Source organism: Hippopotamus amphibius, chromosome 6 (assembly GCF_030028045.1).
Source record: "Hippopotamus amphibius kiboko isolate mHipAmp2 chromosome 6, mHipAmp2.hap2, whole genome shotgun sequence".
NCBI lineage: Eukaryota > Metazoa > Chordata > Mammalia > Artiodactyla > Hippopotamidae > Hippopotamus > Hippopotamus amphibius.
Window position 1 is genome coordinate 1,382,219 of NC_080191.1, and position 12,510 is coordinate 1,394,728.

Sequence of the window (12,510 nt, forward strand, 5' to 3'; positions counted from 1 at the left end):
TGCTTTGCTCAAACGCACACGAAACATGAATGAATGGGTCAGTTTGTGTTTCAGATCCTTGAATAACGACTCTCGCCCCTGATCTCAGCACGCTCTTTCTTTCTCAGTGGTTATTTCAGGACACAGGTATCTCTGGAGTACAGAGAGCCGCCCTGGGCCATCAGTGCTCGTGAAACGCAAGGGTCCCTTTGCCAACACCGGGGACAAAAGAAGCTGCGTTGATAGGTGACACATTCTAGGTGCCCACCCCAGCCTGGATACCAGAGCCATGCTTCAAAATTGCAGCCTGCGTGAACAGGGATAGGAGAAAAATTGCCTGAAAAGTCTGTCTCCACCCCCCTCGTGCCGTCATGGGCATGTTAGCTCCTGGTGGATCAGGGACAGCCTCCCGGTTCCCACGGCCACAGGTGTTAACGCTGCAGCAAAAGGTGGGGTGGGGTCTGGGGCGCGGGCATTGCATCCCTGGCTGGCGGGAACCACGGGGGTCTGCGTTTCGGGGTCTCCCAGCCCCACGGAGCCTTACCTGGTGGACGTGCCAGGGATGGGGCGGCCGGTGTCCACCAGGACACACCAGCAGTAGCCCGTGGAGGGGTGGCACTGCACCGGCTTGTAGAGGCCGCCGTGGGCGCACTCGGGGATGACCACGTTGTCGTTCTTGGGCTGCCTGGCCTCCTCCAGGGCCGACTGCTGCTCCTGGTCACACGAGGACACTGGAGCGACAAGGAGACAGGTGTGAGCACGTGGCCCGAGGCTGGTCCCCCACGGAGCCTGTGCTGGGGTGGACAGGCACGGGACACGGGGAGGGGGCTGCATGACGGAGGGGCCGGCAAGGGGGGTCAGAACACGAGAGCTGCCACAGGTCAGGGCGGGCGGTCGGTGGGACACGCGTCCACAAGGGATCTGATGCCCCGACGACTCCCAAAGGCCACAGAGGGGGCCCAGACCCCAGGGATGGCCACAGTCCTCTGCTCTGGGTCCCCAGTCAGGGGCAGGGGCCGGCAGGCACGTGGTCCAGTCCCACTGAGGCCTGCGCGGCCCTTCCCACCACAGCCCCGGTGTGCCGACACCACCGTCTGCACCCCCAGGAGGGTCCTGAAAGAACAACACCCCCCAAACCCGCCTTGACCTCCCTGAGGTCTGACTGTGGCTGAGTCTGGAAAGGGATCAACCCCAAACTGTTGAAATCTCGGCTGCAGTATTTCCAAAACAGGCTGCGTTACTGGAAATTCGTCAAGAAGAAGATGAGGTGTTCTTGTTTAGAGCTGTGTCCACACATGGTGCTACGTAAGCTCTGAACCTCATCCACACGAAAACTAAGCAATCACTTAAAAAAAATTCCAGGACCAGGTATTTCAGTGTATAAAGGCTTATGTCTTTTTATGTTCATAAATTCAGTTTCTTTTTTGTGTTTAGACATGAGCTAACTCAGATCCCTCTTCTGCCCTGAACAGATAGACCGAGGATGCCTTAGAACCACAGGTCCATGCTGCTCTGTGATCCTCAGATGGTAATGAATTTGAGTGAAATAACATAAAAGGTGAAGAACACTTTATCCCTCACTAGAAACTCACACGCGGCTTAGAATGCGATCCAGAAAACATTCGGCACAGAGTGATCCAAATGTTCCCAACCAGCCCAAATACACGGCATTAAAAATCCACACCCGCAAATCAAACCCCCTCCCCACTCGTGTTAAAAAATTCCAAATGTGGGCGCTTGTTTCCAGGTTCTGTCCTTGGAGTGGGCTTGCTCCGGGCTTGGCCTCTGCACCGAATCAGAGCCATCTCGAACCAACTGCCCACCAGAAGACCCCTCACCTCAGACCAGGACGGTCAGAGATCACGTGTTTATCCCAGAACAGGCCCCCCACCCCCCGCCCGAGCTGTCTTTTGCGATCTAAAATGACATTCTTTTGCCTTCATATTTCTCCGTAAAAGGGGAAAGAAAGCAACCAATATATTGGATGAACATATTTCAAATAAAATCTTTAGGGCAATTTTCTGCTTAGAAAGTAATTTCCCATAAGTTATGTTTTAGCCTGCTTTGAAACGAACAAACTATGGTTTACAGGGATTTTATGACTGTAAATGTGACATCAAACGGGTGGAAAAGCCCAGGAAGCTGGGGAGGAGTGTGCTTCTGTGTGGCCAGAGCCAGGGGCGTGGCGCTTAGGAGGAAAGCATCTGACTCAGGTGACGACTTGGGTGACGCCGCAAAGACTAAAGGAGGCGCAGTACGCAGTGTGGCACAGAGACCCTGTTTCATAAAGGTGGGCTCTCATTTCCGTTATTTTCCAGCACTTGAAAGGTGTCTGCCGTATCATAGGCACTCAATGAATCTATTTTGAGGTAAGCCATATTTATGACATTAATAGTTAGAAAGCCGCCTAGATTTGTCCTTCTCTATTAACGCCACAGTCACGTATACGTTTAATGTTGTGATCAGTCCATCTACCGACGGTATCACCAGATGCAGCTCTGGCTGGGGCCCAGCATCCCACACACGTCCTGGAAGAACACGGAGGCAGAGGTCGCCTGGGATTCTCCCCTCCTCCTGCTCAGAAGGCACTCACAGAGCTTCCTCGCAGGCCGACCTCCGCCCTCTGAGGATGGACCAGAAGGCGGACGCCGTACTGCTGTGTGTCCGGATTGATGTTTTCTAGGACAATCTCAAAGCCCAGCACAGTTCAGATCTCACAGCCGTCCTACGTCGTGTAATGAACGAGAGAGGAAGGAAGAGAGGGGCCTTGAACTACGGCTTGCATTTCTGTCCCTAACAGCGCGTGCCCTGGTCCCCGCCACAGGGACGCCCTGGGCCTTTAGCATCTGCTCCCTTTAGGACGGCGCGTGCTCTGTGGGCGTCTGGACCACAGGAGCCCACTCCAGGACCCTGAGCTGTCTGAGCTGCCCTCTGCTCTCCAAGGCATCCACGTAACTCCATTATATTCCCTGAGGCTTTAATTACCCAGAAGTGCATTTTTTTAGGGGGGGGTTCTACACATTGAGGATTTTAATTAGCAAAGTTATGATTCTAAAACAGTCCCACATCAGGACGGGGCGTTTGGTCTCCATTGACAGCCACACTGCACTGAGTGGTGCCCTCAGCAGATGCTGCGCCAGGCACCATGCTGGGCGTTAGCAGGACACCCGCGTGGGGGTTCTCGCACACGGTTCATCTCTAATACGCACAGAGAGCGAATGCACTGCATTTCTTGTAATAGCACCACCCAATTTTTTAAAAAATTCATACTGATTGTTTCCTATAAGTTCTGTACTTTTCTATAGTCTCTAGATGTTGCTCAGCAAGTAGATAAATACATAAATCAAACCCACCCCTGTGTTACACAGTTATCTTAACGAGCCTTCCGCTCCAACCATAACTAGGAAACTGGCGTGGAATCGAAGTGACGACGACGCGTAGTTCTTTCTGAAGTGACCAGTGCGCTAGTTTAGGTCATGGGGGCAGAGAAAGAGGGTGGAGGCTGAGCTACATGCTTTCAGAGGCAACTGGGTCTGCCTTTTGAAGCCCTCAAAGCAGCGGGTCCGTTCCTAACCGGAGTCCCCCACGCAGGCGGCTCGGCTGACGGTGAGGGTTGCTGTTCCCGAGAGCTCTCCCAGAAAGAGCATCGCTTACTTTAATGCTCACTTGGCCCTTTTTCAGAAATTTTATTAGCGAACAGAATTTATGGCGTGATTATCTGGACACAGGATGCTTTTCATGCTCTATCTAAGAACATATTGTATCTATAGAAATCGTTCTGGAAAGTTCTTGAAATGGCCCTTTTGAGGATTGTACGTCATATTTGAAGGCTCATCATAAGGAAAGTAGGGTTCATTAAGTCAACCACCTCTTAAAATTTGCTGGGAATGTTGTAAAATATGGAAGATACTACTGCCAAGTCAGAAGAGATTCCGTGTTTGTTTATATAAACATCCTGGCTGAAGTTAGAACCGTTAACTTATGCAATTTTATTTGGTAAACCTGGCTCCGTATGGGGAATTCAGTTTCTCTTACGGGAGAAATGCAATTACATTTTAGGGCCATATGCAAGGAAGTAGATCTTCTTTAGAAAAATGGCCCAAGGGAACAGAGGCTAAAGAGCATCCCATCTATCTCTTTAAAAGTCACCTTCCTCACAGAGACAGCCGAGCTCCGTCCCTTCCCACTGGGACCACAAGGAGAGGGTAAAAGGGAGACACTCCTGGAGCAGATTCCCTCTGACACAGACACCCCTGTTCTGTGCAGGCCATCATTAATCGCACCTATAAAAGGAGACGAGAGGCCACCACGTCTTATTTCATCACACGGGAAGCTCGCCCAGTCACCGAGACGCACAGAAGCAGGGCTCAAGGGGACAAGTCCCAACCGTGTTTTAGAAAAATACCAGTGAGGACTCATAACACGGTAGGAAAGGATGCAGAAAAAGAGCATTTTTAGAGAAAGCACAGATGGAGACAATGGAACAATGATGGCTGAAACAGGAGAGAGGGAAGGAGAGGCTGTCGAAGGGAAGTGATGAAGTTCAGGTCGGGTCTGGCTGAGGACCAGGTGAGAGCGTGTGTGCAGGCGGAGGCGCCTGCTGCCGGCCAATGGGGCAGGGGCCGAAGGGCACCAAAGCTGGAGTCTTACAGTAATTATCTTATTAAAAGTTAGGTTAGAATCCATTTCAAAAAGGTGTCCATCAATGGATAAAAGTAAAGCTTGGGATTCTGGACATAATTCAGAAAGAAAGTAAAATAAGTAATGCTCACAAAATTCAAATTATAACACCCATTTTAATAAGTTAGATGAAAATATTTACGTTTGCTTTCCTACTCAGACGAGATCGGGTGCATTAAGGGTGGTACGGCTGCAGACTTCTCTCCTGCTCACAAAGGCTTTAACTATGTAACTTTCTCTCATACAGGATGTCGAGGAGTGAATGTGTGAAGGAAGAAGAATTGAAAGAGAAAAAGTGAATAGAAGGAATTTTAATGTGGGGGCATCCAAAGAAAAGTGAGCTGCATCTAAAGAAGCCACTGAATTCGTCCAAAACAACCACCTAGAGAGAGTCCCAATTTGAGGGATACGTCACGGGCAAAGGAGAAGTTGAGATTACTTAGAATTGATCACTGGGTTGCATAAAGTCTTTTTCTAACGTAAGAGGCCTGAACATACTTTGAGATGAAAGAAAAAAAAGGCTTTCTAATAAATGAGGCTCGCGTCCCTGGAGAATTAGGAAGTGAATAAAACCTAGCACAGTCATGGGACACGGGACGGCTTTTCTGGGCCCGCGATGTGTGTAGCGGCAAAGTGCTGCACTAGGAGACAGACGCTGGCTGTTCTCTGACCTTGAATGACGAGTCTGATGGACGTTAGCAAACGTCATCTGACAGATTTGATACCATCCTCCGTGCCTGTCCGGCCTGCCTCACAGGTCACTGTGGTTGGTGGAATCACACGTGCAAAGTGACAGGGCTCGAGGAGACTTTAAAGTATTATTAATATTGAGCAAAAGTTTAACATAACCCATTAGACACAGAGACACGGAGAGTAAGGTCCGATAAAGAAGAACCAGAGTCATAACCCGAAAGAAAAAGTCGCATCTTCAGCACCAGATTGGGAAATAGTGGGTTTTTCTATAACTTCTGGGTTTATCAACACCCAGGCTTATGCTACGTTGACCTATCCCGTGACAGTATGTGACAAGGTCTCAAGTAATAGATGAGAATTAAAATGGATCAGGTTTCAGCTACAAATGCTGTACTTTTTGTGTCCGGTAATAGAGGTGTCTACTCAACTTTCAAAGCTATACATGTACTTTATCATGCCACCAAACCTCCACATTCTTTCGGAAAGAATAGCCTTCCATTCAGTGTATTAAATCCATCCTCAGCCAGGCTTTGCGGTAACATCTGGAGGCTACTTCTCTTGCCTCAGCCTGATGGACCCCTGCTGGTATTGTGACCCTTGACCCTACACGGAAGTGCGTTCACTCCTCGAGGCGGTTAGGGTGACGGCACTGTACTTTCTCCTGTGACGAATCCTACCGAAGCTTTTCTAGCTCCGAGCAGTTGTGTCTGTGCCTTCTCTAACGCGACGAGCTTGTGGAGGTTTTTGGCTCGGATGCTGACCTCCTGGGCTGCTCCCGCCACCCCCACCCGCACATCGTGAGCAGACTTCTGAGAGGTCCGGAGCACTTCTGCGATAGTCTGCCTTGGTATTTTTCATTATCGTATGAGACTAGAAACATGAGTGCGATTCCAACTTGCTTCTATCAATTTTAAGTTCTGCAATCGTGTAACAACTCTGTGATTTTAGAAAAGCTGCCTCCGTACATTTGGTAGAACTTCCATTCAAAATTAGTTTCTTTCCCAAACGAGCAGATGTTAGTGCCTTATAAGGTGTCTGACAGTTGGTTCAAATAATCTGACAACCAGAGAGAATTAGATTATAGACGGTAACAAACGGCTGCCAGCCATTTATGAACTTCAAGGAAAAAAAAACTCTTAAATGAAACTCTCATTAAACGAGGATACCTGATTTTAGTGTGATGAGGCCTGAAGCATTTTTATAGGAAGCAATAACAAATCGTATCTGTTCTAAACACATGCTCTTCAGATTTGGCCGTATTCCAGAAGGATGCCCACTGCAGGCGTCCGTTTTGTGGTCAGCTCTGCTTCTTGAGGGCTTCCCATTAATATTGCTTAGTTTCCAACAGGTATGAAGTTTTGAGAAGTTTAAAAAAAAAACTGAAATTCTTGAAGCTGTCTGTGCACCCATTCCATCCCCGGGCTCACCGGCGTGGACACCGGACTCCTCCGCTGGCAGGTGTCGTGGGGTCTCCTCACGTCCTCTCGAGCCTGTTTTCTTTGTTCCGCCCTCAGTTATCCGCACAGTTTGCAGAGATGGCTCCCCTCTGGCCACACGCTCTGCTGCAGCTTCGCTACTGTCCTTGGCTGTTGGGGAGAGTGTCGTCCAGCTCTCGGTCATTCTTGTTATTTGTTAAGGGACACCGTGCCCCTTTACTCACATCATAATCTGCCCTTGGAACAGCCTGCTTTCCCAGACACACCTCGTTTCTAAAGAATTATATAAAACTGCTGCCTAGCCGCAGCCAGCACCCTAGGAATCCTTAAGAAATCACCGCAGGTGTCGCCAGGGTGCCCAGACGTTACCCTCACAGCTCGTGCCTGTCACGCGCACGTCCCCTCGTGGCTGATGGACGCTGACAGGTTCTATTCTCTATTGATCCCTGTCTTCTAATTGATTTCCACATTGAGTCGTGAAGAGGCAACTGAGCGAATTACATTTTCAAAGTCAAAGAGTTTTTATTTAATCCTCTGGTAATCCTTCCAAAACACGGCGGGCTGCACAGTATGAAATAGAGAAGATGAAAGGAGACTCAGTCCCACCCTCCTGAGCCTCTGGCTTCAGGGAAACCATGGGCGTAGGGAACCACCTGCCAAATGCCACCACCGCAGGCTCACTGCCTCCCAAGGTGGCCAGGAGGAGCCGTCGGGGTGATACGTGGGCGTGTTTAGAGAGAAGGATAAAGTGTCTTGCAAATTTGAAGGGACAACTTAAAATACTAGAAGTAACGGTCATAACTCTTTTAGACATTGTAATAACATCATACCGTAAAAGCAAATGTTTTCAGTTACAGTAATACTATCTGGTTTTAAGCAAAGAAAAAATAGGCTCATTTTTACTAAGGTGAACGACTTCATTAATTAAGCGGCAAAGCTCTCAGAAAACTGGAATTAGAGTAAAACCTTCTCTATCTGCTAAAGAGCATATTTATATAAAATCTATAGTTAACCCCATGCTTAGTGATACAAGATTGAATGTTTTCAATCTAAAAGAATCTCACCCTTTCTATTTATCATTACAGTGCAGGTCCTGGAGAATGCCAGAAAGGTAAGTAAAAGAAAGGAATAAAGATCAGAAAGAAAAATGTAAAACTCTCTTTAATCACACATGACAGAAATGTGTACGTAAAAAGAATTAAAGCATCTACAGAAAAAAACTGCTAGAAATAATAGGTGAATACAGCAAGGTCTTGACATATGAATTCAATATACAAAATCACTTGAATTTCTATAGATTAGCAATGGACAACTGGAAGACAACATTTTTAATGGCACCTGCAATAGCATCAAAAATATAAAATATTTAGGGATAAGTTTATGAAAAGATGTGCAAAATATTGAAAACTAAAAAGCATTACTGAGAAAAATCAAAGGAAATCTACTTAAATGTGGAGAGGTATACCATGTTGATGGAAGAGGACTCACTAATGTTACAATGTTAATTCTCCCCAAACTGATCTGTGGATTAAAAATAATTTCTATCAAAATCCTAGGAAGCTTTTTTGTAGAAATTGACATTTTGGTTCTAAATGTATATGGAAATGCAAAAGACCTAAAATATCCAAAGCACTCTTCCAAAATAACAAACTTGGAGGAATCATATCACTTTATTAGAAAAGTAATTATAAAGCTGCTTATCGAGACAGAATGCTACTGGAATAAGGATAGTTAAACAGATTAATGGGAGCGAATAAATAGTTCATAAATAGACACAGAAATATATGCTCAATTGATCTTGAACAAGGCACCAAAGCAATTCGATAAAAAGAGAAGGTCTTTTCAATGATGATTCTAGAACAATGGGCTACCTACATGCCAATAAAAAAAGCCTAACTCACACCATACACACAACTTTATTTGAAATGAATTAGAGACCTAAACAAAAAAGCTAAAAATATAAAGCCTTTAAAGAAAATATAGTAGACTATCTTTGTGACAATAGGTCAGAGAAAGATTTTTAGAGCAGATACAGGAAACCCTGCGCACAAAAGAAAAACTTGGTAAACTGGACACTGTTCACACATTTTATAATGTATACTCACCAAAAGACACTGTTAAGAAAATGAAAAGGCAAGCTCCAAACACGGAGAGACTATTCCTAACACACACATCTGACAAAGGTTTAGGTTACATCAACAACACCTACAAATCAATAGAAATGGCAAATAATCTAATTGAAATTGGGCAAAGATTTGAACAGACAATTCAAAATGAAAGGTGTGTGACTGAACAACAAGCAGTGAGAAGACTGCCGGGAGTCCTCGGTCACCAGGAAAATGCAAAGTAAACCCCCAGGAGGTACCACAGCGGGCCTGCGGGAGGGGCCCCGGTGACCCGCCCAAGGCTGGCGAGGACGTGGAGCAGTGGGGACCCCCCTGCATTCCTCACGCGAGTGTGAGATCTACTCCAGGTGTTTATCCAAGAGCAATCAGAGCACACATCCACGAGGCGCCAAGTGCAGAATGCACAGGGCAGCTGTGCTCATAGCAGTCCCCAAGCGGAGACAACTCCACCAGCCATTGACCGGAAAATGCACATGTCGTTGTCTGTGTATATCACACACAATCCTGCGTGGGAACCAGAGAGAAGAAACGGGTCACAAGTGTGACCAACGAGAGTGAATCTCAGAACTATGCTAACGAGTGAAAAAGACAGAACCCAGGCGTTACGTGGTGCCACCACCCCATCCACACAGAGCTCCAGCCCAGAGAAAGGGCGGCAACCGGAGAAAGCCCACATGCAGGCGGCGAAAACCCAACGCAGCCAAAACAAATTAATTAGTTAATTAACTGGTAATAATAAAGCTCTCAGGCCTGTGAGCCCTGACTTAGTTGGGTAAAGACAGTTTCTGCTAGGAGTTTAACACCACCAGAACATGCAGTATCTGCTCAGGTCCCACGTCCGGTGGGCGTGAGTCTGCCCTGCAGGAACGGCTCAGCCGCGGGCAGTTTTCACATCCAGCCGAATCGGAAACAACCAGGTGCATCCATCCGTCGCCCTGCTCTCCTCCCAGCTTCCCGGGGGCAAACCCTGTGCCCCGCCTCAGTGTCCTCTGCTGGCCGAGATCCTGTTGCCCTGGCCACCCTGCTGCACCGCTGGGGCCTGTGTGAACTAGTTTGTTTACCTTCATGGCCTCTGCCAAGTCCACTTACCGCGGCAGCCACAACCTGGACGACTCAGAAACGCATTTCCTCATCCGACGCTCACGCCTATCCTGATGGCGACTCTGCTGGACCCTCACTCAGGATAATTACTGACTTCCAGGAATAAATGATGACACGTTGGCCCAATCCATCCTCTCTCCCCATCACTGGGGGTTGTGCAGCTCCCCCCACACTGGCAAGGTGTCTCCCCTGTCCTGGGACACTGGGCTCAGACGTGGGAACAACATGGCTCGTAGGGTGTCTGCAGGCTGAGGCTAGACACCTGCCTGTGTGTGGACCACTTTCCTGCGCTTAGGTGTCGCCAGGAGAAGGTGATCCCCTGGTCTCCTCACTCAGGCCGGGAGGATGAGAGATGCGTGGGGCAGACCCAGATCCACACGCAGCCCGGGCCTCCCAGCAGAGCCCAGCCAGCACCAGCAGACGCATGAGAAATGAACACGGGTCACTGATCACAGCTAACACCCTGGGGCTGCTTATTATGAAGCAGTAGCTGTCAGATACAACAGTCATTCTGCTGTAAGTGTCAGAGGGCAAAACCAGCATCTTCTATTTTCTGTGCGTCTCCTTATAGTGTTCTCAGAATTCTCTCAGAAAATATTCTAGTTAAACCACCAAATATCTTGCTGGTCCCGGCATTTTGCCCCCACCTTTCACGTGCACAAGATCCATGACACGTGCACGTGTGCTCAGCAAACACCGTGGGTGAGGGTCTGGGCTTCCCTCAAGGGAGCGGGGCTGCCGAGGGAGGTCCACAGCAAGCGGTGAGCTGTAGGGTGGCAGGGGCCAGGGCTGGGGCTCCAGAGCAGGTAGAGCAATTTCCACAAGCCGTGGAAAGCCTCTCAGAGGTGAGTGCCTGGCTCATATTTGTGCTTTAAAAACCTGGTGGCGAAGCTTTCAGACAAAGGACCGGTTCAAGACTGTCTCTAGTCCCTACAAGGGGTAACGAGAGCTTAATCTGAGGCTACCAGACATACACGATAGAAAATAACACACCCGGGAACATTAGGAAACCCAGCTAGAAATGCACAGGTAACTCGGCACAAGGCAACGACCACTCGGTACCACATTAAAGGTGGGACCACGTGCCCCTGCGGACCCAGGATGCCGTCACCTCCAGAGGCCCTCACGTGGCCTTCGCCCTACTTGTTTTAAAATGTGTATGAATCTATTAGGGTTCCTAAAATGGACATTATTTTCTTCAATTCGGATATATAACTGCTGTGTGTGACTATATGCTGCTTAGCAGGTGGAAACTGAGAGTTTAACTGCTGCGTAGACTGGCAGTTTGTGAAGTACTCTGAGGTTTACAAAGAACTTCACATACAAAAATATTTTGGGGATAAAATAATAAACAATCTGTCAAGAAGGGTCCACCTATATAAAAAGCATGCGTTTTACACACAGCAGAGATTGGAGATTGATAACTGATAACATTTAGTGGGTACTTATGGCCACAGGCTTTTCACGTATTAATTTACTTAATCGTACCATAATGGAAAAGAATGTCTATCTACGTACAGCTGAATCACTTTGCTGTAATTCTGAGAGGCAGGATTACTTTTTTACATTTTACAAATTCGGTGATGGAATCAGAGGAGGTAAATCACGTTCTCGGGCCAGGCCATCAGGGTAACGAGTGGTAGAGACATCCTGGCCCCACGGTCCTGGTCTGAGGCCAGGCCCAGTCTCTTAGAATTGATGATTTTTACACACATTGTCTGCATCAGTCACGGAATCATCTGTGGTTTTGTTTTTAATTACATAACACAAATGATCAAAGAAGAAAAAAGATAAAATAAAAAGTTTCCCCTTTAGAACTTGATTTTCTAGAAATGGCGGGGGGGGGGGACCTTGAAACTTACAGTCCTGACGGAATATAATTATTCATGGGTCCACTGTCATTAAAAAAATCAAACTGGGATTCATGGTGCATAAGCGACACACGTTTAACGATCGGTTGTACAACTTAATTCCAAAGGAAAAGTTTTAAGATTAGCTTTTAAATCCAGGATTGCTGCCGTAACATTCGCAGGCACGGTGGGCACGGGACCCAGCTTTCTGCGTGTTCTGCTTTAATCCCGGGAATAACAGAACGAGGGGCACGTGTCCCCGGTGTATTTTACCAGTGAGAACACAGGCTCTGAAAAGTTTTACGTCTTACTCAGGACGGCACAGCCGGGGAGAGCCGGGGGAGCGTCGCACGCACACAGAGGCAGACCAGCCACGTTCCAGCATGGCACCCCTGCCCCCTCTGGCCCTGGAAGCCGCACAACGGTCCTACCTGGACACAACCACCAACGGTAGACAGGTCACGTGGAAAGCCCACAGTCAAGCTTATGCTCCCAAAGAATAAAGACTTGGAGGTAATTCACAGGTACAGTTTCTTTGGAAAGAAAACAGTGAGCCCGGGCGTCCATTCTAATCGACGTCTTCCCACGCTTTTTCCCGTCACAACAGACCTAAGTGACCGTTTCTGGCCTGAGCCCAAATCCCAG

At 47.9% G+C, this 12,510-nt stretch overlaps 1 protein-coding gene across 4 annotated transcripts in view; it reads right to left on the bottom strand.

The window, feature by feature from the left end:
- Positions 1–12,510, bottom strand: part of SMOC2 (SPARC related modular calcium binding 2) — a 158,808-nt gene that overhangs the window by 51,663 nt on the left and 94,635 nt on the right. For all 4 annotated transcript variants that reach the window (XM_057740128.1, XM_057740127.1, XM_057740126.1 and 1 more), the window contains exon 8: positions 524–710. In XM_057740128.1, the coding sequence (XP_057596111.1) occupies positions 524–710 (187 nt within the window). The remainder of the gene's footprint in view (positions 1–523; positions 711–12,510) is intronic.